Source organism: Coturnix japonica, chromosome 8, assembly GCF_001577835.2.
Source record: "Coturnix japonica isolate 7356 chromosome 8, Coturnix japonica 2.1, whole genome shotgun sequence".
Classification (NCBI taxonomy): domain Eukaryota; kingdom Metazoa; phylum Chordata; class Aves; order Galliformes; family Phasianidae; genus Coturnix; species Coturnix japonica.
In genome coordinates, this window is record NC_029523.1 from 2223152 (window position 1) to 2247717 (window position 24566).

At 44.0% G+C, this 24566-nt stretch overlaps 1 protein-coding gene across 4 annotated transcripts in view; it reads left to right on the plus strand.

Annotated features, from left to right (window-relative positions):
* The first annotated feature begins 15999 nt into the window (after positions 1–15999).
* Positions 16000–24566, plus strand: part of DENND1B (DENN domain containing 1B) — a 140582-nt gene continuing 132015 nt past the window's right edge. The window contains exons 1-2 of one of the 4 annotated variants that reach the window (XM_015869353.2): positions 16000–16435; positions 18786–18850. In XM_015869353.2, coding sequence (XP_015724839.1) covers positions 16419–16435; positions 18786–18850 — 82 coding nt within the window. In that variant the 5' untranslated portion in view covers positions 16000–16418. Of the gene's footprint in view, positions 16436–18472; positions 18626–18785; positions 18851–21278; positions 21653–24566 lie in introns of those variants that run through there. The other 3 variants (XM_015869351.2, XM_015869350.2, XM_015869349.2) reach the window with 3 other exon arrangements.

The window sequence follows — 24566 nt, forward strand, 5'->3', positions numbered from 1 at the left end:
TATTCAGCCAATGAAATGCTAAAACAGAAAGTAAATGATGGATTAGGAAAAGATTAAAAGCATGTAGTTCTGAAGCAATGTGGAAATCTGTGTTGGAGTGATAACAAGCCATGTGCTTGTGTGAGCTGCTTCCTTCCCAAGTCGGATGTTTCTATCCCTGGTTCTCCTCTCAGGCCCTGGGATAAGAAATGCTTACCCATGTCAGTTTTGTATTTATTTGCCTATGTTGCAATCTAGAAATGTGGCCTCATTTCTAGTTGCCGAGCCTGAAATCCCCAGGTTGATCTTTGAGTTGGGTGGGCTGGTGTGCTGCATAGCCACGAGCACAGCACTCAGCTTCACACAGCTCCCCATCACAATGCAAATGTGAAAACCCTTTTGTGAGGTTTGAAATGTTGATTGTGTTGTTACCATATAGGACACTGGAGACACTGGAGTCATTTGGTGTTGACTTCATACTGGCATATTTATATTCACATTTTTCTATATATGATTATTTAGGAATAAGGATCAGGAAATGGATATTGAATCATACTTGCCAAAAAGCAAAAATGACTGAAACAGATGATGTGATTCTTCAGAATAATTTTTTGCTATTGGGGAAATAAAGGAGCAAAGGAGAATAGCAGTTTATGTGTCAGTTATGTGAACTTGGGGATGAAAAGGCCAGAAAGCAGTGTTACAAACAGCCTAACCCAGTCAGCAGCACTTGTGCACTGTGAGAGGTGACGATGATAAACTTGGCTGTGGAGACCATAAGAAAAATTCTGCAGTGTGAAAGATGATGGTCCAGAGTTACCAGGTTGCTGGACTGAAATCAGAACTGAAGCTGGATGCCAGTATGATCAGACACTTTGGCTCCACAGAAGAAAACTGGGCAAGAATAAAGATATTTTCATCCAAATGCCATGGCTTCAATCCCTGAATGTGGGGAAAAAAAAAAAGCTCAAGAACTTGGTTATTGTTTTCCCTGAAGATGTACTGTATGACTCGTAAACTGCAGGAAAGTGCATTTACTTATTAGGGTATTTAGAATAGGGCAGAGCAATAGGCTAAAGATAGGAGCCTGAGATGGAGGTCTGGAATGACCCCTTCTGTCACTGTTCAGTGCCTTGTCTATCCCAGGCAAGTTACCCTTTCACGGTTGATTACAGAACAAGTTCCGTGCTTGTTCCCTCAGACCCTACTGAGGGCTCTCAAAACTCTTCAAGAAAACTTTTTCTCTAAACCTAGAAAGAAACCTGTTTGTTTTTAACCCATATGCATTGTTGTTGGTAGTATAAATCAAGGTAATAGCTGTTGTTACTAATGATTTCCAGGAGAGTAGGGTAACTTTGATAAACTGTCCTGGCAGCTTTTGTTTCATTCAACTAGTTGAGCCACTGCCCTGTCTCTACTGGAAGGGCCTCACCTGGTGTGTGACCACCTGTAAGTAGTGCTGGTTGTTTTATTTTTTCACAGCTATGTCTGCATTACTGGTTTGTGTTAGTTGCTTCTCAAACTTATTTGGTGCTTGCTGTCTTTTGACCACTTACAAAGCCCCTTTCTAAACTTTCCCCACTTACAGATTCCAGTCAGATTTAGCACATTTCATTTAAGCAAGTTCTAGACTCCTTAGTGTTCGTATTTTTGCTTTCTTCAAAACAGTTTGCTTGGATTCTCTTCCTCACTGTTTGCTCCTTTGAAATACAAGCCATAGGTCTACATTTGGTTCCATTTAACCAGAGTCAAATTCTGATGGCTTAATTCAAAATAGTTTTGCGCGTGCAACTTTTCTATAACATCTTTTCTAATATGAAGTTAAATATAGCTTTGTTTGTCAGCTCAATAATGATCTCATGAAGTAATTGGTCAGCTGCCATGTTTAGGAGTAACTTTGACAGGACTCTAGAAGGAAACACCACTTCTTATAAGCTAAGACAGTGTTATAGGATTCTGTTGGTATCAGCTTTCTAATAATGAGAGAGTGTATTTCAATAGCAGGTTATCATAGTCTCTCTAGAACTCCTCATATTTCCATGTTTAAAGAAAACTTTCAATTTCAATTGTTATCCTTATGTCTTCAGAGTTTATTTCAACATTAGTAGATGATCCTTAATGGTGTTCTTTCACAGACACCATCTGTAGGAACATGGCTGTGAGTTAGGGTGGCGTGTTCCCTAGGTTTTCAATAACTGTATTTCACATACATCATCAGGAAGGATGGCACAGATCTCTGCTCTCTGGTGGCAGAGACAGGGCCTGAGGGAATGATGTGGAACTGCATAGGAGAGAATCAGGTGAGGATTAGAGAAAGGTTCTGCCCTGGGGAGCAGCAAGTGTGGAGCAGGCTGCCCAGGGCTGTGGGCACAGCCCCAGGTTGCTGGAGTCCGAAGAGCATTTGGACAGTACTTTCAGACATAGGGTCTGGATTTTGGGTGGCCCTGTGGGGAACCATGAACTGAATTCAAGAATCCTTGTAGGTCCCTTCCAACTTGGGATTTGCTATGATTCTATGTGTTTAGTCACTTCTGTTCAAGTTACTGACATCATACAAGTGACAGTAAAGGCAGGCATCCATATAAGCCACTCAAAACTTGATTTACGACCTGGATGTTTGGTGTCTGTTAAGAAGTCAAGCTTGATTGCTGTGCTTCTACGCATGGCAATTGAGTGGGTCTGTCAGACGTGCAGCCTCACTGACGGCCAAGTGGATATGTGCTGCCAGAAGTTATCTATGGAAATGAAGTCATTGGGTCAGGCCTCCAGCTAGCACCCCTCATCTTTGCCTGTTTAAGGTGGCTTTAGAATGCCTTAAAATTTATAGGTGTTAATTAACTGTTTTATAGCATTAATCTATTGGGGAGACCTACTGAACATTGGAAAGCTTGCAGGAGGATCTACTTAAGTATTTAAGTTTTACTGAATTAAAAGAAGCTGTTTTGCAGACAAAATAAAGCAGTGTTTTTGTTATGGAGTTTATTGCTGACCCAAAACAGCAGGGCAGAAATGGCATCAGTTGGGTCTGTGACTGCCAGCATCTTGCCTTGTTGTACAGTGACTTGTTTAACCTCCCTGTTTTATGATCTCTTTTTGGTGAATAGAATGTGATATTTGCTATCTCATAAAGGTAGCGTATTGGGATTAGTTTCTGCAGACAGCTAAATTCAGCAGATGAGGAGCTTAATAAATCAGGCAATCTAGACATGAATTGCAATCTGGGCTCTCCCTTTGGGACTTCTTTGGAAGGCATGTACATTGAGATGTTTTGCTGTACCATAAGCCAAGAGAAAACTGCTGTATAAATATTAGCCAGTCTAACTTTTTTAGAGTTTTTAATACGCCCTGTCTCTTGCAGAGACTGTTATTGCCAACAAGATGATCAGAAAGTTGAGCTCTGAAGCGTAGAATGCTTGTTCCCTATTGCTGTTGCCCACAGTTAGTACTGATTTGCTGTTGTGATTGTGTACTTGGAGACCCAGCTGCACATTTACAGTGGAGCTCCTGTGCACTTGTAGAGATCTCTTGGAATACATCTATTTTATTACTTGATATCAGACAATGAGGACTGTTATTTGTGCTGCTTGTGGTCTTCATCATGGCTGTCAACTTGATATCTGTTCAAACCAACTGGGTAGTAAGGGCTCATAGCCTTAGGCATGCAGGCGAAACAGAGAAATCCCAACTTGGAGGCTGCTTGGCAGTGGCAGGCTTCTCTGTGTGGTCACTGGGGAGTGGAAATCATGTCTGGGTTGCCTGTCTTGTTGGTAGTTTTTTTTTTTCACGGGCTCAGGGAGAAGATAGTGCCATAGCCTTTTGCCTGTGCTTGCTTTTGCTTAATAAAACTCTGCAAACCAATAGTGTACCTCCTCACCATTAACAAGCAAGCTGAGATGTGCCTAAATATTGCCCTGGTCCACTTAGTCACAGTAATTAAAACTTTTTCGAAGTAGACCCAATCTCTTGAGGCACGCTGAAGTTAAGATTTTAAATGTGTAGTGTTTTAGATAAATGGGATACTGGATACTAAAAATACTTAAGCCTATATTCAACCTTAAGCTTGCACATAATTCCACTAACTTCAGTGGGACTGTATGTATTTCTAAAGTGAACCACCTGTGTTTTTGGGAAGAGCAAAACTATTAAGCTTTCCTGCATGCAGGGTTTTATCCTGTGACTAAGTCTCTGTGTGTCATGCTGTAAATTTACCCTGAAGACTGTCATAAACTGAGTGCTTTTAAAGAGTATATTTGAAGAGCCCTAGTTGAGTCTCAAGGCAGTTATAATAGTGTGCGTTTGATTTACAGCATGCCATTGAATTAGAAGGGTATTTGAAAGTGGATTTATGTTAAAATAATGTAGACAGTGATTTAGAGTGTGAATTGTGGCCATAAGTATGGGCAAAACAGAAGAGTTTATTCCAGAAAACAGCTCGTTGCCTTCTGTGGAGAAAACACAAGAAGAAAATGTGGAAATTGTCAGCTTGGCTAACTATGTCTGTCAACTAAAAATACTGGTCAACACATGGCTTTTCAAAGGAAAGACGATTTTCAGCAACATGGTGTGTAACCAGCACTGGATAGAATCATCAATGAGCTGGAACAGTGATTTGGAAGGGTGAGCTGTGGAATCCAATAAAGCCGGTTAGGACAAGGAGTCCAAGAAATACACTCTGCTTGGAAAATGACAGAGCGGTCTGGCAGAAAGAGCTATTAACTACAGCAGAGCTGAGAATTTTGCCAAATTATTCAACAATGGCTCCTGAATAGGCGCATGCCTTGACCCAGTAAGTAAGAGTTTGGGTTTTGTGCAAAAATGCACAAATGAAATCTTAAAATAATTCAAAATGTCTTTTTTAAATAACTCTGGATCACTGTCAGTATTGCTTTTGTAGTTTCTCATTGGAAGCTTAAAATGCAGAGCCAAAACATCAGCTGGCATGAATCACCTGACTGCTGGGAAGATAAACTGATGGTAGAGATCTGGGGGGTAGTAGATCTGGGACAAAATCGGACTCCTTCAGCAGTTCTCTGTCCTGCCTCTAAGTGCAGCCTGTTACCTTGAAATTAAGGTAATTGAAATAAAAACCATGAGGCTGCTCTGAGAAATAGATGTATGTTATCAATGTAGTATTGTAATATCATCAGTGTTAAAGTGGATGTTAAAACATACTCGTGTGCAAAGTGAAAACCATGAAAACAGCAGGCAAACAAACCTCTGTCAGGAGAGGGAGGGAGGATGGCTGCAGTGACTAATTTGGTAACACAGCGCATCTGAGCACAAACTGCTTCCTGTTGCTGCACAAACACCTTCCAGTGTCTGAAGGTGCAGCAGACAAGAATAGCGCAACCACATACAGCTTTCTGGTTTGGAGTGCTCTCTCTGTTGCTAACAGCTAACTACGGGGGTTGCCAAATTTAACTGTTGACCTCTTAGTTTAGGTTTATTATTTTTGGTGCTATAGTGCTTAGAAAACAAACCAGCAATAATCTTCAACGGGAACTTGGGCTGTGATTCCCTGCTGACAGAATCTGACCAGACAGCTTTGCCCACAAAAAGATCAGAGATTAACGCTTACAGCCCATAGCCTCATCTTAAAATTCATCAGATTCACTGGGGAAGGCAGCCCTGCTGTGTAACAGCCGTCTCATGGGTGAAGCGATCCACTCCCCAGGACTAGGCTGCAAGGATACAGCGAGTAAAAGCTGATATGAGACAAATGCTGAGGGCAGAAAGGTCTGTGCAGTGAGATGATGCATGGAATATGAAGGGGGTGGAGATTTGGCAGCCTTAGCTGGGAGGCCAGGGGAAACATTCTGAGCATCAAGAAGGGATAAAGGCAGCTGTCTCTTGGAACCTTGATGAAAAGACCTCTGTGTTCTTCTCTCCTGTGCCCAGAAAGAGTTGATGGCAGGAGCAATAGTGGCAGACTGAGGACAAGGAACTGCCTGCAGGAGTAACCTGCCAGCAGAAGAATATGGAAGAAATAAAAGCGCTGAGGAAAATAACTGTCAATATTTGGGGAAAAATGGGATATCTTGGGTAAGGCCAAATGGAATGCAGTCAGATCAAGGTTCCTTCTCTGAATGTTGATTGCATAAGAAATCTGGTAATGTAAACCTCTTAACCCACAATACTGCATAGTTTCTGAACAGCAAGAAAAATATTCTATGAAGCACAAAATGCTGATTGGCTTTCTCCATTTAATTTGTGAACATTACAGGCAGGGAAAACATTTATAGACTGTGAGTATTCCGTAGACAGAAATGAATAGTGAAATCTGAAGGCATGCTAAGGACAGGTTTTTTTGTGTTTTCTTTAGGATTGATTTATCATAATGTGTTGGGTTTTTCTACTTCTGCACATATTACTATTGTTTCTTGCCATATAAAACATACTGACTATTATTGTTAGAGAGCTTTGATAGATCCCTCCCCACTGGTGCTTTAGGCCATATTGTTTTTTTCCTAAGCACCCACTCTCTCAGTGATGTTTCTGCAAGTCCCCTCTGCTAAAAGAAGGGAGGCAGCAAAGGAAGCAAGGCAACAGAAAGAACTTGTGGGCAGGACTGCCTGTCAGATATGTTGTCCCAGTTGCTCAGTATCCTATTTGCCTTGCAGTACATATGTTTTCAATACAGCTTCTTCTAAAGCTGGGAGGAGGTTGTAGATTTAGTTTTACAGCATCAAGGAAAAGACTCTCCATTGGCAGATATTTCCATGGCCCGGTTCTGCAAATACTTATTCTTGGATGCTTGATTGTGGAAACGGTTGCCAGGAAATGGGGGAGGGAATTATCTGAAGCACCTCACTCATCCCCAGTTAGTTGGCTGGTGTCAGCATGGGTGACTGGGTAATGTCTGGGAAAGTTCAATGGAAATGCAGCTGTGGCAGCAGAGCCTGCACTGCTGTACCCCTTCAGCCTTGTTCCAGGGGCAGCACACAGTTTGGGGATGTGGATCTGTTTGTATGTTTAAGTTGCATTGGTTATCCAGAAGATGCCCAGATCTGTTGAAAATACCCACTGACTTCCTTAGTAGGCCTGGGTTACTGCTGATATATATCTGTAATCACATGATAAGAAATGTTAATTGCTCACTGATAACATGCAACAGAGGCAGTCTTGCAAAAGCAGCAGAAGCAATGTGTAGCCCCTTGGATCAATATATGGACACCACCGAGTATTTTAAGCACCTCTTGCTGTGTCCATTAACATTTTGCATAAGACTTTTTGTACTACACATAGATTTAATATACTGGAAATGAGCTATGTTGCATCAGAATTACAGTATACCATTATTTCAGGCAAAGCTAGAAGCTCTTAAAGGAGATCTTGCAGTTCCAAATGTGTTTCATTCACTGAACTACTGCCTGGGAGTATCCTGCAATTCTACTATAGAGCAAAAGATAAAGGATTTTTTACTTCAGGTTTTTCAGTTCTTTTCTGTTAGCTATAATGAATGATAGATGAGACCCAATTGTTATCCCAAGTTTATAACTTGAAGAAAAAATTCTTTTGCAAGATTCTGCCTGCCATTTGTAACACGTTTAAGGAACTCTCATATGGATTAGATCTCGTGAGTCTGCTGGTGGCTGATGTGTTCTTCGAGAAAGAAAAATGGCACATTGTTTTGTAAAACTATTCCCTGTGTCTTCCCATTCGCCAAGCACAGTGTATGTAACTTGAGGGGAAAAAATGGAGTGAAAAATAGTTTGTAATTTAATATGAAAAGTGGAATGAATGATGGAATTTGTGGTGTCATGAGTCATTAATGGATATGCTTATTCTAAGCACAAATGATGGTACCAGGAATATTTAGTAAGCTATCAAAAGTATTTTCACTTGGCAAATTTCAGAGCAACTGATCCATACTCTGTGGAACAGGCCCAGCCCTGATGAACTTATACAAACTGAACGTTAATAATCAATGCCAGATGAGATGAGCTAATGATGTGAGGCTCTGAATTATGATGTCTTTCACAATGCTTCTTGAAATGCTCATAAATAATTCTTTGACTTAGAAGTAAGGTAAAGCCTGGACACACAACACTGTTTAACAGCTAGCATCAAAGGAGCTCAGGCATTGGTAGAGCAGTAAGAACATGCTGTTGTGCTATTTGATACAGTGCAGTGTTAATATGGGCAAGGTTCTTGGGTGTTTCTTGGGTTTTTCAGGATATTGAAACAGAATGAAGAATTGATTCTTGTAAATGAGTGTTTTAAAATGATCCTTTACATGAAAACTGATGGGCTATATTACTGCTAAAGCCAGTTTTAGAAAGCTCATTCAGAGATGAACTGCTTCAAGGATGGTAGTGATGAGAAAGATATTGTAACGCTACTTCTTCAGAGCCAGAAACCCATACAGGACTTAGAAAGGTGCTGCTTTCTTGCTTGATATCTCAATATCATGACTCAAAGGCTTGTTTCACTGTGTCAGTCCCCACTGGCATGTTGACTGTAGTTGCACAATGGTTTTAGCTGCATTTCCTGCTCTGTACTGCTGGGTGATGCTATAGTGTGCACACTGAGTTCTGCTCTTTGTCCTGAAGTGTATGTGGGGCTATGTGAGGTGTGATGATGCAGCCTGCATCCCAGCTCTACCCAGAATGTAAACTCCAAGCCCTGCACTTTTGCAGCCTCAGGAATGGGTAGGTGGGCTGTACTGAGGAAAGCCAGCTGGGAGATGATACCCTGCTTGCTGCCACCTCAAGTCTGTGCTGAGGTCTGGATCAAGCCTGTAAGCAGTGACCAGTATCTGCCTCTGAACAGCAGAGCAGTGTGGGGCCAAGAACGTGACAGATGAGCAGAGTTCCAGGAGCTGCTTTTGCTCAGCCTACAGGAGAAGAAGCTGAGGGAGAAACTTGCTCCCATCTGCAGCTACCAAGGGGCTGGGGGGGTGCAGGGCCCATGAACCCAGACCTTCCTGAGTGGGGCACATAGATCATGATGATAAACTGAAACATGGGCAATTCCAATGTGACACAGGAACTTATTGTTTTCATGTGGAGGTGATCAAGTGTTCGGTGTGTTTCCTGGCAGAGCTGCAGTATCCTTACCATTGGGGATACTTCAAACAGGATGAGGCCTTGAGCAGCTGCTCCACCAAAACCTACCCTCTGGAGGTCCCTTTCTACCTGTGGCATCTCACATGGCAGGGAGATGGGTTGATGTAGTATGAGGTTTTCACTCAGTAATACTTTTAACTGTCCTAGGAATTCATATGCATTCTGCTCCAGCATCTGTTAGTAATATAGTAGAGTATGAAGAAAATGACTTTCTAATTGAATGATCTAGAAAAGCTGGAGAATTTTGTGCAGAGTAAATAAGGACAGTATGATTTGATTTCTGTGCTTGTCTGGGTCCCTGAGAACAAAATGACCTGATCTGGTGTCAGCCTTACAGTGGCACTTGAGAACTGCTGAGCAGGCTGTATTCCCAATGGTGAGGGTTGAAGCCCTATGAGATGGTGAGCGGGGTGGCTGCCCTGAGGTATCTGCTGCCGTCTTTCTGAATTCTCTCAAGACCATCTTCCCAAATGCCAAGTAGTGTGGAATCCTACTATGCTTCTGCGCGTATACTGGACCCACAGCTCTAGAGGTTAGAATAAGCAGCTGGACTTGTTCCAGCAGTATTACCTGCTGTCCGTTGCAAGGCCATACTGCCCAAGGACAGTCCTGCTGGCCCTGCTTTTCTTCAGCTGTCATGCCCTTCTGACCATCTTATTATAGCCAGCTATTAACCTCAATCATCAGTAAGTATCCAGATAATCGTGACAGTTTAGTGTATTAATTAACTACTGGAGATTACACTTACATCTGCTGTGCTTAGAATCTCAATCATTTTAGTGCATTTGGTATCTGATCCACTAGTGACTCAGTAATGGCAAATAAATATATAGGGATCTAAAACCATCTGCCTGAGATGCTTCTTTGTTGTCCTAAAATGTGTATGAAGAAAGGCTCAGAAGACATATGGGTTATTCCAGTGATGCATTTTTGATTCAATTGCATAACTAAGAGTTACAGCAACAGAAGCGCAGGAAGTCTTCTTCAGAAAGTTCACTATACTTCTATGTTACAATTCACAAATCACATGAAGTCGTCATTTTGTTCTCATTAGAAGAGTATCAGCATGCTGCTTAGGTGTATTCATTTTAATAAAGCTCAGTTCCTAATTTTATTTAAGTTTGGCCTCACTGCAAGAAGCCACATTCAAATTACAACAGAATAAATTTTTTTTATGGCTGATAAGTGTTTTACCAAATCACAGCATCATTGGTGTTGGAAGGGATCTTTGGAGATTGAGTCCAACCCCCTGCTAAAGCAGGTTCCCTACAGCAAGTTGTACAGGAAAGCATCCAGGTGGGTTTTGAATATCTCTCTAGTAGGAGACTCCACAGCATATCTGGGCAGCTTGTTCCAGTGCTGTGTCACCCTAACTGTAAAGAAGCTTTCCTCGCATTCATAAGGAACTTGTTATGTTCCAGTTTGTCCTGGTTGCCCCCAGCCTGAATTTGCGTGCAGTTATTCCTCCATAGGTGTAGGACTCTGCACTTGCTCGAAGAGTCTCATCAGATTCCTCTCTAATTCTCCAGTCTTTCTAGGTCTTGTTGAATGGCAGCATGTTCTTCTGGTGTGTCAGCCACTCTTCTCAAGTTCACGTAATTGCAGAACTTGCTGAGATGTGTTTTATCCTTTCACCCAGGTCATTGATGAAGGTGTTGAGCAAGACTAGGTCCAGTACTGGCCCCTGGGGAACACCACTAGTTATGGTCCTCTAACTAGTCTCTGCACTGCATATCATAACTCACTGAGCCATGCTAGTCAGCCAGTTCTCAATTCACTGCACCACCTACTCATCTATTCCACATTTCCTAAGCTTACCTACAAGGAGAGTGGGAGAGACAGTGTAGAAAGCCATACAAAGGCTTTACAAATATATTTTTCAAATATGGCAAAAAATACCTTGCTCCATGGTAGTTTGAATGAGTGCCAGATGAATCCGGTAGTGGACAACTGACAACATTTATAATATATGTATGACAAGTGTGAGGATTATATTCTTGCCTAAAGAGAAGAACTGCTTTTATTCAGCAAGAATATGTTGGTGCTGGTAAGCAACTCTTACTTGCAAATGACCAGAATGAGTAACTTCCTTCTACAGCATATATGCATGTTGAAAAGTACCATCTAACCCCACTGCTCTGCTAAAGCATTCATGCTTTACTAGATGTACACGTGATGTTATCCATTGACCATGGGGCTAATAACAAAAGGTTATAAAGATCAGATTGAGCATTTAAAAATACTATCTGTAAACAAATGTTAATACAGTTGTATTGTAAGCATTTAACCTTTTGAGCATCTTAGCTCTTCAAACTCCGGTCTGAGTTGATACAAATTCTTTCAGCCTCTTTGTTAAACTTACAATGTAAAGTTTTGCTAATTACAACTTAAATAGGAGCTTCTGATTTCAGAATCAAAAGAAATGACAGTGATGCACAGAAAATGCATAGAGGTCAGACTGTTCCTGAGCAATGATTTGGTCTGTAGCTAGTTATGGTGAAAGTGCTCATTTTAAACTGGCCTACTCGTGTAACATGGTGAGTTTGACAGCTAGATCAGTTGGCCTGATTAAGAAGACTTGCCTTCTTGGGTTCTGTGCTAGGACGTATTGATTACAAAGCAGGGAGTCATTATTCCTATCTAAGTAGTGATCTTTCCCTGGGTGCCCACTGATTAACTAATGACTCTGTTTACCTGGGCAGCATGTTGGAGCAGACAGGCTTTGCACGTAGCGTTGCTGACGGTTGCTGTCAGATACTGGTTTTTGGCACCCCTGTCTTTGAAGAAGCTGTATTGTGCAATGACTTGGTGTAGATTTTTTAATTCATCTTAAGTAAAATATTTTCTCTCAACTATTGTCTCCTGTTAGTATCACGGTTGAGAATTTTAATCGGTTTGTGAATTTGCAGGTTTAGAAGATTTTGCATAAGGAGATTGCAGCATCTCCGCATTTACAATTTGGGAGGGGTACACACAAGATTCAGACAAAGGGGTGAGAAAATAACCTCTGATCCCATTAAATGAAAAGCAAACTCTCTGTGAGCTTAGTACTTTGCTCTAAGAGATGCTTCCCAAGTCTGTGAGGTCTGATCAGATGATGACATCATTAGGAAATGCACTGGTAGCAGATGAGATAGCATTAAAAAAGGTTAATCCTTGTGAGGGCATGAAAACTAAAAGAGATCCCTGCGTAGACAGGCTCTGTGGTAAATGAAGAAGCAATTCTTGGTGCAATAATATATGCTGTTCATCATACAAATATGTTCCAGGAAATGTTTTGGTGTAACCATACAATGGGAAGTTCTACCTTTTCTGTTTTACCACTTTTGTCAAACCTGTTGATGATGTTCTCGGGGGGCCATTTTATTTATTTATTTATTTATTTTTCACAAGCTCTGCTGACAGTGTTGTGCAGGAAATCCCTTTATTGGTTTCAGTAACATTTAAGAGGAAGGATTTTGTTGTTGTTGATGATGTTGGTTTTTTCTTTTTCTCAGCAGTAATTTGTATTACTGTTGAATGAAGTACACCTGACCAAGGAAGGCTTCTGTACTATTTGGGATCCCTCGAGTCATGAAACGTGTTCTGGCTTATGGATATGGTAAGAGACAATGAATTAAGAGCTCACTTTTAATTCAGAACAGGATGGAGGAAAAAAGAAAATGATAAAGTTTTCACGAAGCCATTAATGGTGGGGAATCTAACCTGTACAGAGCTGGATTCAGGCAGTGATCCCTACCCCCCCTCCCCGTCATTTCTCAGGACTGCCGCAGTTTGCAGGGGGAATCCTGTTCCCTCCATTCCCTTCAAGCTCCTCCCATGAAGCACACTTGCTTGTGGTTCATTTTGAGAGGATTCAGATGCACTCCATGCTAAATGTCTAACAGAGACCTTGTTGTTTCCTCAGGCTGTGATCTCTTCCCTTCTCTCTGTCCCCTTTGCCCTGCCAAGATAAAATCACCAACTGTGTGTATATAATGGTTTCGGCTTCATAAAAGTGGCGGGGTTCTCACGTAGCTCTCCCCACTTGCTCCATTCCCAAGTGGCACAATGTGTGGCCATTCCTTGTCTGTTTCTCATATCCCTTTTTGAGATCCAAACTGCACTCTGCACAACTTTTATAGACCCAAAGGCATGTGGTTTCGATTTGGCAGAGAATGGCAGAGTGCTCCGTATTAGAAAGGATGTGGATGCTTGTTTTTGAATTTTGATTGGTGTTTTTCAACTACATCTCCTGTTGTTCCCATATTGAATTGGGTTGTAAACTAAAATACTTGCTATACGTTTGGGTATGTCGATCCTTGAGCAGGAGCTGCCCTGACTCATTTCCATCCTCTCCTTATCTGATGCAGATTAATCAGGTTTTTGTCTGTTTCTCAGGCAAGCTCTTTCTTATTGAGATGCATTAACTACTTTGGGAGAAAATTGAGTCTTGTAGGTCCAAATTGATTAGCATCAACACTTCTTTTACAGAGGGGTAGAAGAGCTGAATTGTGGTTATATGCACCTCTGACTTTTATAGCTGCTCCTCTTCATCACAGCACTGTGATGATGAATAATAAGTATTCACTACCAGGTAGCTGCAGTTAAGGTTGAGTAGGAATCTGTATAGTGCTGAGTTGCTCATACCTAAACAATCAATGCTCATCCTCCCCCACCCTCTGCAAACCCTCCTACAGCAGTCCCTATGCTGACCTTTTAGGGAGAATTCAGGCAGTGTTCAGCCATTTTAGAGTTATACAAAGTGTAAAGGAAAACACTTTGTGTCTTCTGGGTTACCTGATAGAACGCTAACTCTGAAAAGCCCAAATATCGCTGGTTTTGTGTTCTAATTTGGAAAGGAAAAAGAAAGGTAAATGGGGATGTTCAGAACTTCAGAGCACACTGCAGTCATACATTCTCTGCATAGCTATTACAGTCTTCTTTCGGTTTCTTCTTCTGCCTTAACCCCTTCCCAGAGTTCAAACAAGGCAGGAAGAGGTGGTTTTGAACAGCAGCACTTCTCCTAAAACATGGTCTTTCATTAAATTACTGTAATAAAGTAACTCTCTAGCTGCTGTGCCTGTGAGACAGTCTTGAAAACATGACCCAAATGTACCCTGGGCATAGATGCCTCCTTCAGCTTTCACAGAGCCCAAAATAATGGCTCGGAGAGATGTGAGACTCATCTGCACAGTGGTCTGTCTCATGTGCCCTCTCTTTGGCAGGTGAACTTTGCTTATTTCACCACTCCTGCAGGCAGGCAGGGCGTGACACAGTGTGATGCTTGCTGAGGGTGCAGTCATTTTCCTCTGTGTCAAGGAGCCTATTTACTCTGGGAAAGAAACCCTACCTATTTTCTTCCCAATTACAGTAAAATCCATTCTGAGAGGTCTGATGCCCATGTCTGCACAGACCCGTCCTGTGGCTGGCAGGACCTCACTGCAGACGTCCAACAGGCCCTAACTTTCTCCTGTTAGAAGCAGCATCGGCTTAGGTGGGGAGAGAAAGAAACTCACAACAGCCTTATAAAATATTTAAGGTTTTCCAAAATACTCATGTCCTGGAAAACAGTGTATTGTTGTTCTTCTGCAACCAAAACTGAGTTACTCTGAGAACAAAATGTCTCGCTGTATTGGTAACCACCAGACCCAAATTCCATCTAACCAAATTGTTGGCTATTTTGGGCAGCAATAAGTTCTGAATTCTGCATGCTTCGAAGTACACGTGGAGACAGAGATGTAGGTTGGGAGGGAGGCAAGAAATACATGCAGCAAGATTCAAATCCTCTCCATTCCCACTTCCCCACTGGACAGGATGTGGCCACCTTGTGCTTCTGCACGTGAGTCCCAGCCTGGGGCTCCCGGCCTCCAACCTCTCATCTTCTTGCCTGATAGTCCAGACTGATCTTAGCAGAGAAGTTAAATTTTACAGCCATGTGCCAATGCTGCTTTGCTGCGAGGGCCCCTCCTGGTGTACAGTGCCAGGGTGATGATTTTTGTGGAAACAAAAACTACATGAAATGCTTGAGGATTTGTTAAGGATGCAAAGCCCCAGACCTGTTCACCTACTTCAGCCGTTGTTGCAAATGCTGTCTGTTAAAGGTAGCCAAGAATTAATGTAAAAGGAAAGCTGGGAAAGTAAGTGCTTGAAAATGAAGCAATTCCCCGCGCTGAGATTTCTGCTGGAGCTTCCAGTTGGTTTCACTGCACATTCTCCACGTTTTATTATTATTTAATCTATATCCTGTGAGGTGTGTAGGAAGTGTAACGAAGCCAAGACAATATTGCTTTGGAAAATCCAGTACATGTAATTTCCTGGCTTTTGGTTATTCGAGTTAAAAAGATATATATATATATATATATATATAATTTATTTTTTTTTTAGCCACAGTAATGCATTAATGCTGTTTTATACGTTTAATAGAGAACTGGCCTGAATTTTCCTGCCTTTTAAACTGCTGTTGCAGGGATTGCTGTTGGGGGAGCAGTGCAGTGAGTAGCACTGTGCCTGTGGCCTGGCTGCTGGCAGCTGCTGCTCGCTGCTGTGCTGCTGGGGGAGCCGGTGGCGGTGGGAGTTTGGCTCTCAGAGCATCGCAGGAGAATGTGGCTTGGAACGCACTCAAGGAGAATGTTTTTTTTTCTCCCTTTCCAAACTTAGTGGGAGTACTCGGGGGTATAAAGCCTTTCATCTGTGTTTACAGGACTGCGCCTTCACTCCAACACTTCTTCTCACTGCATTACTTCTTCAGCAGTTCAGGAGAGCGTTTAGAGCTCGGTATGAAGCGAAGCCAAGCAAATTACCGCGGGTTAAATTAGAATTTATGACCTTTAGCACCAAGAAATTGACTTTTCCTCCGAGTGGAGCGAATTCAAAGGGACGGGAAGGACGGGAAGGCAGCCGGGCAGGAGCGGAGCGTGACCCCGTTCTCCCCTCGGGACGCTGCCGGCCCACGGGCGGCTGTTGCCCACGGGGCGCAGCGTGAACACGGGGCCGCGTTCCGGCGCACGGTGGCTCCGAGCCCGTCCCGCACTCCTGGCCGAGGCCGGTGCCGGGCAGCACGGGGCTCAGCAGCGCGCTGAGGCGGCCGCACGTCCGGCTGACGGCGGCCCCGGCGGTTCCCCGGGCGGCCGCGGAGCTTCCTGGTTCCCAGAGGGTGCCGAAGCCGCGGCAACAGGAACTGAGAGCAGGGGGGAGGAGGCGGTGCCGCCGCTCCGTGCAGTCGCGGCCCGAGAGCCGGGGGAGCGGAGCAGCCATGGGCCGCCGCCCGCCGCCGCGGCGACGCTGAGCCGGCCCGGGCCGCAGGGAGAGGGGCCGTGTTCTCCCCCGCCGGGCGCGGGGCTTCTCCCTCGGGGGGGCGCCGGAGCGGCCGGCCGGGCCCGCGATGTGACCATGGACAGCAGGTTCAAGTGAGTGGGGGCGGCGAAGGGGGGGCTCGGCGCGGCGGGTTTAGGCCTCGCGGGCCGCCGGGCCGGGGGGAGGAGGAGCGGGGGAGCCCACCCGGCGGCGTGCGAGGGGCCGGGCCGGGCGCGGCAGCTGAGTGACAGTGACAGCGGCGGGCGGGAGGCGGCGGGGCCGGGAGCGGGGGGCGAGGGGAGCGGGGCGGCGCGGGGCCCCCTGCCCGCAGCGGAGCGGGGGGGGCTATAGGCGGAGGCCGCGGCCTCGCCGCCGCTCTCCGCCCCTCCGGCGGCCCCGCTCCTGCCCCCGGCTCGCCCCGCGGCTCCGGGACGGGCTGGCGGCCGCCGGGGACGGGTCGTGCCCTCGGGAGCCGCCCGCCGTGGAAAGGTGGCGGGGCGCCGTGCCGCCGTACGGGCACAAAGGCCCCGCGCGCTGCCCGACATCGATCCGCTCTGCGGCTCCGGCCTTTGTGCTGGTACCGCGCTGCCGCAGGTGGATGCGGAGGGCGAGAAACGGGCACGGGCTGCCGTGCTGCTGCTCCGCTACCTGCGCCGAAGCCGTCCCTGTGCAGAGACGGAGCCGAGAGATGTTACGCGTGTGTTTCTGAGCTGACAAAAATCTGGGTGTGGGGGGATGCTGAATGAGTGGGCACGGAGTAGTAGCGGGAAAGGAAATGGCAGTCTGACAATTCTCAGATTGCTCTAACACGTTTCTGACACTTCTGAGCATAGTGGGATGTGGAGAGTAAACTTAGCAGCAGCTTCTGGGGAGGCTCAGCTGGTGCGGTGTGAGATGATGGTGGAGGTGGCTGCTGGTGCATCCCTCAGGCTGTACTCCACATGGCAGTGCTGTCCTGCTTCCTGCACTTGGCACCACCTGGAAACAGGGCAGGGGTAAATAACCTCAGCTTGGGTATCATCGTGAGGAAATGCCTCTTTTCTTATAGGAATGGTCTTGTGGCTGCTTTTCCAGACAGCCAGGCCTCATCGTTTCCATCCCAAACCTTCAGGGACAAGAGCTGGCTGTAGCACTGGTTACAGCTCTGAGATCCTGGGCTTGGTTTTCTGTAACTCAGAGCAGGATTTGCTCTCCTGCCTGCAGGATCTTCCCATGTAAATACTTCAAAAAATGATGCAAAGAAAGACCACGTTTTGGGCAGGTTATTTCTCTCTATCCTGTTAGAATTTAATTGCATATCTTAGTTGATGCTGCTGCTGCAGTCAGTAAAAGCGTGGCCTGAATCCACTAGTTTGTGACAGCTGAGGTTTTCCCCCTACTCTGCTCCTGGATTTTAGTCAGAACTCCCTTTAAAGAAACAACGGGGTATTAATTCACTGTGCCTTTCGGTTTAAGTCCCATAAACCTGGGCCCAAATCCTGTATTTTTCATCTATCTACGACCCTAGCTGACCTCAGTGGGGCATTACTCATGGAGGGAGCTCAAGTGTGAGCCTTTTATGTGGTTAAATAGCTAATTGATATGGGTGCGGTTATACCACTTGTTTTTAATATAAATAGGAGTGCGCTTGGTAGAGAGAGAGCTCAATAGTACGGTAATGACAGTTTGAGCTATTCTATACTGCTTGGTTTGGGATTAGGTTGGGCGTTCCTTGCAATTAGTGCTGCAGTTGTTACTGTCAGGTGTGTGCTGCTGCAAGGCATTGGTGCACGAGTGGGTGGCTGCTGCAGGGTTGGCTTGGGGGGGGGGGGGGTTTAGCATGGTATGGTAGAAACTCCAAAGAACTGTGTTGGTGTACAAGGCAGTGGCATTATCAGTTAGACAAGCTAACTGGTGTATTGATCTTCCATGTTTTTTGGTTGGTTTTTCTTTTTTTTTTAAGGCTGTACATGGAAGCCTGACTTGTTATTTCTAAGGAGGAACCAATGTGATTTTTGGTGTTATTTTAATTGACTTTTAATTTATTTTAATGCTGTCTGGACAAATAGAATAGAAAAGATGTAACACTGCTTATATGGTAAGTGTTAAGTCTTGACTTGAACCACTGATTGATCACCTGGGGAAAGGACCCGGTCGGCCCTAGGAGTGCAGGTGAAAGCAATTCATCTGTGTGAGCTGAAGGGTTGGAGCCTGGCTGCACCTCTTTTAGACCCCTATTAAGGGCTGACTGCCCATGGGGAAGGATCTCTGGTTGGAGATCCGTTCTTTGTGAGGTTTTGCCCTATGAGCTCAGTTTGCTGGAGGTGGGCAAGCAGTCCTCTTGTCCTTCAGTTATAACAGCTTTCTATTTATTTAGTCCCTTTGGCATTATAGCTCTTGTATCATCTTTCTGTTGTGCTGATATTTCTGTAGGAAATGATTTATGTTGTCTGAAGCACTTATATGATTGTTTGCTTCTTCTAGGGAAAATCCAGAACGTACCTTTGATTTGGTACTGAAGGTGAAATGCCAAGCATCTGAAAATGAAGGTAATAACGTACGGTCTTTGCCAATATATCATAGAAATGAGAGATGGAAAAGGCTTATTTGTTTTTTTTGTCCACTCTAGTTTTATTCATTATTATGACTTGCTTTTACATTTGGATTGTGTTAGAAAATGACTGTGGTTGCTTTATTATTTTTAATCTACTAATGCATTAATTTATTATTGTCGTTTTCTTGATTGTTATACAATCACTTCTGGTTGTTTGGTTATGGAGTATTTTTGTTCTGAGGGATTAACTTGTGAAGCTTGGGCTCGAAGTGGAGCTGCTACAGTTATTAAGTAAATGTTGATTTTGTGTGTAACTTTGTTTTATATGAACAACTGACTGCTGCCTGTCAGTGGACTTGTCACAGCCCTGCAGTGCAAAGTGAGCTCTTCCCTGCTTAACAGGCAGAAACCTTGGTTGTAGCTTGTGTTAGGTAGATGCTTTGGCATGGCATGTGTTGCAAGCAGCATTGAGCACTGGCATGTGCTCGTGTTAGTCACTGGTTTTGCATCTCTACCAGTGTGTGGTGAGGAGCTCTTGTACTGTGGGATTTATCTGAGAGAGGCTTCTTACGTATTCTGGAAGGAGGTGACTCGTGCTGAAATGGACGTGACCTCTGTCACTTGCTTTGGGGGAACTCTGTTCATGTTATCATCCAAGGTTGTTGGCCTTTTGGAAACACAGAGCAGTCTTGCTGGGGTCGCGCTGTAGTCCTGTTAGCCTGTGATGGTTGTGTCTTAATCACAATTGTAAGTACCATCAATTACACTTTTGAATTGAGTGTATTTCTTATCCTGCTGTGCTAATGGATGCTATTTCCTGAGTTTACTGCACTGAGTTAGAAGCCAGAAGGAGCCCTTGCACACTACACTTACATAACCTGAAGCTGCTCCTTTATTTTTTTGTTTTTCCCTTTTTCCCTTAAGCCAGCATTTCCATTAGTGGTACAAAGGGTACCTGCCTAGTATGTCTATGAAGAATGCTTCTGTTAAAGCTAAACAATCAGGGCTATTTACTTCTTTTCCTGGCAGTCCCAACTGGTTTTTCTGTACCTGCTACATTTTATACTATCTGTTACTGATGTCTCAAGTTTCTTTGCTCTTTCTTTCATTTTCTCTTCCACATAACACTGTTCTCATTCAGTTGTGGAATAACATCTGTCCTGCTGCAACCCTCAGTTATTTTCACTTTTTTTGTGACTAGCAGCATTCTTCCTTATTGCCCGCCTTACTGATTTGCTGTTACAGTTTGGAGGAGTTAAGCTGGTCTCCTTAGCTTGGGTCATTGCTGTGTTGTTTTCTATCATGGTGCATGCCATTTTCTTCTTGCTTCCTCTTGCAGTTTTTACCTTGGTAAATTAACAGACTGAGAGAGCAACCTAGTCCCCCTAGTAGCATTGCTTCTTGCAGAGTGCCTTTAACTGACATCCTTCTTTGGAGAGTCACTCCAAGATGAGAGATGGAGATACCCTCTCACCAAAGGTTTTTTTGACTTCTCTTTTGTCCTTCCCTCTTGGGAACCAATAACCATCTGCCTCAACTGCTGTGAGGAACTGCCTTGTTACCTCTAGGTTGGATTGCTTCTCCTGCCTGCCCAGGCAGGCACATTGTGTTGGTTGTGGGCTGCCTTCTATGGAACAGCTTGGGCCTGTATGTAGCCGTGGCTGTGAGCTGGTGTGGCACAGGGCTGCCTTTGTGGTTGTGCTGTGTGTACTTCCTCTCCAACTCCACCCTGACCACTATCCTCTCAGCCCTCCTTGTTGCCTGTGGTGGGGGGACCATGAGGAGGGATGGTGTCGGCATCTGAGTCTGTGCTGTGTGACCAGAGAGAGGCTCAACAGCCTGGAGATTGTATGGGGTCTTGTAAGAGTCCTCTGCTGAGGACCTGTGTGGTTTTCTTTTGCCAACCAGACTGTGCTGGTAGGGTGTACAGGTTACCATCCTCCTGTACTTGGTGAGCCATGTGGGATTCTTCTTAATTTCTTTTATTTTTATATCTAATTCAGGTAATGAACTTCCCAGTGAGGGCCTGACATTGTATTTATACGTGGTAGTGCAAGCACAGTAATGTATCAAATCAATGTATCCTAACATAGAAGTTATTGAAGGGAGTAGCATAAGGGATACAAGTGTTTTGTCTGCACTGTCCTTTCGGAAACAGAGCACGAGGCTTGGTCATGCTAAACAGGGAGCTTTCAGCACTGGTTTATTATAAGGCCTTACAAATTTGACAGTTACCCTGCATTGTAGGTCTTGCCTTTAAATAGATTTTCATGCTAGGATAATCTTTTGAATATATCATACTTGAAGACGTGATCCAGTCACCTGTTTCTTTGCTCAAGCCTTTATTTCTTATGAAAGAGATTTGTGTTTAAATAGGGGCTTTTTCCCTCGCATCCCATCTGCTCCTGTACTTGATCCTGGAGCTGTGTCAGGGCTGAATTTGTGACATCACTGTCATCAGTGTTGCCGTGGAAATAACACAGCCACAAAATGATGATCTCCCCACATGAGCGAGCAGCAGGAGAAGCCGCCTTAGCGGAGGGGAAGACCTTAACATGACCTATGTATCTCTGAGTCTTTTCTGTTCAAGCTCTGCTCTAATATGCATTCTCCTGAATTTTAATTTCCCTTTGCCAGTCTTTAGCTGTTGTAGCAAATGAAAATGGTGGTAGCTCTCCTGACTGTGAGGCTGTGAGTAAGATGATGTTTTTATTAGTGTGCTGTATGCCTGCATTAATGGACACGAGGAAAAATTTAGCAGTTGAAATTAATATGCTCTTTGGAAGACTAATTTTAGGTAACTTCATAATTAAAGCAGAGCTCTCAAAGAATGCTAATTTTTCCAGAGCTGACAATATGTCCCAGGGCTCTTCTGGCTCCAAAGGATCGTGCATACATGAAATATAGAAGCATTTATTTTTATTATGAAATTTGATCCTAACTCATTCCACTAACGATTTACAGCACTTTCTACTCAGTGCAGACTGTTCAGGGCTTGCATAAATGTATCGCTCCACACATGGCAGGTAGCTCCTCGTTGGCTATAGGCTTAATGGTGCTATTGGGGCATTAGTTAAAGCTGGACCTATTGTTAGCATTTTGGTGTTGGTTGTCTGGTTTCTGCCACATGAGCATTACTTAGCTGAGTATATATTTTTCAGTACCATGTTGTTGACAGTGGAGGATGCTCTGGGGCTGCTCTCTTGCTATGTCTCTTTAAGCTGTGGGGGAACATCACAATACTGCTAGACTTAAATGAGTAGAAGTAGTACAATCATTTGTGGAGCTAGAGGTAAGAGAGGGGTTCTTAAATGCGTGTTCCTGTGACGGAGGGCTCCATTGAATTAACAGTGTGGGTTTTGACATTGCTGCTGTTGATATCCGCTGTTCTTTGCTTGTGTTAAAGTAAAAATATAAGTTTATTAGGAGAGCTTAATGCTTTTTGTTGGCACAAAGCAGAATGTGGTTCCCTTACTAGCTCAGGAGATGGTGCTTACTCTATTTTCACTTTTGATATTACTCCGCTTCTAAGAATCTTGAAAGTTGCATTTCGGCTTAATGGTGAAGCATGTACTCCAACAGGGGAAATAAGACTTGGGGAAGTAACATTATAGCAGACGTCAAAGTTGCCAGTTCTCTGCAGCCTGGTCAAAATTGTAATCCTCAATTCATGGCGTGTTGAAACACAAGTAACTGAGCACTGTGGCTTCTTTGGGAAACCTGTAAGGCAGCTCAGGCTGAAGTTAGGAATCAGCTGACCTCTGCTCACTATTGTTTGCTGTTTGACAGCAAGGTGAGCTGCTCCGACAGCCCACGGCTGCAGCCACAGCTCTGGTCTGCAGTATTGGTAGCACTGTATAGCAGAAGGTCGTGCATCGTCTCCCAGGCACCTGCAAGTTTTCATTAAGACTTTCTTACGCTTCTCCTTGGGAGAACAACAAGCAAAATAACAGCTAAAGTAGTTGTGTGTTCTAACATCAGCAGTTGGCCTTCTCTGTTAAGCTGTCTCTGACAGAGCCCAAGGACTGCTTGGAAGCAGATATAGAAACTAGAGTGTTTTAAGACTAGCACTGCTGTCTAGGCTGGGGTAAGAAGTTATGCCATCTTTGCTCTTTGGGCTGAATGGTAGTTCCTAAAAATCAGAAGTAATGCACTCTTAGAGTCCTCTGGAGTGTGTAGCCACGTGTGAGGCTGTTGGTCCACGATGGTATGGCAGCTGCATGGAAAGCAGGACCATTCTGTCTGCCCTGTCTTTGGGAAGTGTTTTACTGCACCTGAGCCTCCACATTAGCTAACCAAAGCAGCCTGTGACTTCTTTGTCTCTTTTATTGTTATATTTTTACTACGTGGTCTTCCATAGTGGGAAGGAAATCATTTCTGGGAAACTCGTGTTTCTGAGTTCTTAATGTGGGATGTGCCCAGAGTAATAATTCCAGTGTTATCTTTTGGAATATCTTATATTTATGCATGTGTAAACATATATATGTATGTATATGCATGTGTACAACTGAACTTGTGTTTTGTTTATATATATACGAAGGAAAAGTTATAAAATTGGTTGATTTCATTGAAGCTGGATTGCAGAAGCCCAACACAGAGACAATAGAAGTAGAGCACCTAGAAGTAGAAAGGTGGCTCTATGCAACAGCTGCTGTGAACTGAAGATGCTCTGCGTTTTTGTTCACACCTTCCCAAGAAGGAGTGACTCAAACTGGTTTTGGTTTGTGTGGTTAAGAGCACAGTTTGCTGCATTGTTCTTTTCAATTGTAGCACGTACACAAAGCAACAGAGAGAGTTCTAGGCTTGAAAAGACTCTGCTGTGAATGTGCTTTTCAGATTCAGGGAATTTAAGCACTGACGGTCTCAGTCCGAGTCCAGGACTCTTTAGACCTGACTGAAGCTGTTCAAGAATTAACAACACTTTAGAAATAGCAGTTTGTTTTCTGTTAAACCTTGTTTGGACAAGGTTTGAAATTTGATTGCTTTACTTTCTCTTCCTCTTAAAATACTGCGGTCCTATTCCCCTATGGCTAGCTGTGTGATTTCTGGTGAAGGCGCTTGCCCTGCCTGTACCAGAATGACAAATGTTAGTGAACTTAACCTTTTTTTCTTTAGAAGTTGCTTTTATTGCTGAATTTTCAAGGAAAAGCAATGGAAATTGGTTTAATTCTGTACTGGTAGAGTTAATAACCATCTGTATGGGAAATCACAGCTTGAACCACTGATTAATTAGCTGAGGCAAGTGTTGGGTCAGCTGTGGGAGCACAGGTGAGAGTAATGGACTTTGACTCCACCTCCTCTGAGACCTCATTTAAGGGCTGACCACCACAGAGGCAGCATCTCTTGGAGATTGCTCCCCAGTGGAGACTGCCTCAGCTATCTGGTCAAGTCCTCAACATTGGTGAGTTTTCTTTACTAATAACCTTTGACTATTTATCACCATCTTGGTCAACATCTTTATATTAGCCACCTTTACACCACCTTTACACCTTCTAAATGAAGTTCAGTAACTAGACCAGAAATGCAGAGTTCATTGTATGGGGTTGGGTTGTTATCTGTAAGGCACTAATATGACAGGTGGTTCCAGGAAGGTCCTGACTCTGAAGAATAAGGTTAATGTGGTTGGCCATTCAGTTTGTAGGTAACCTGTCTTACTTTGGTAGGGTTTTCATTAAGTGCCTTCACAACTGATTGCAGGACTGTGGTAGAGC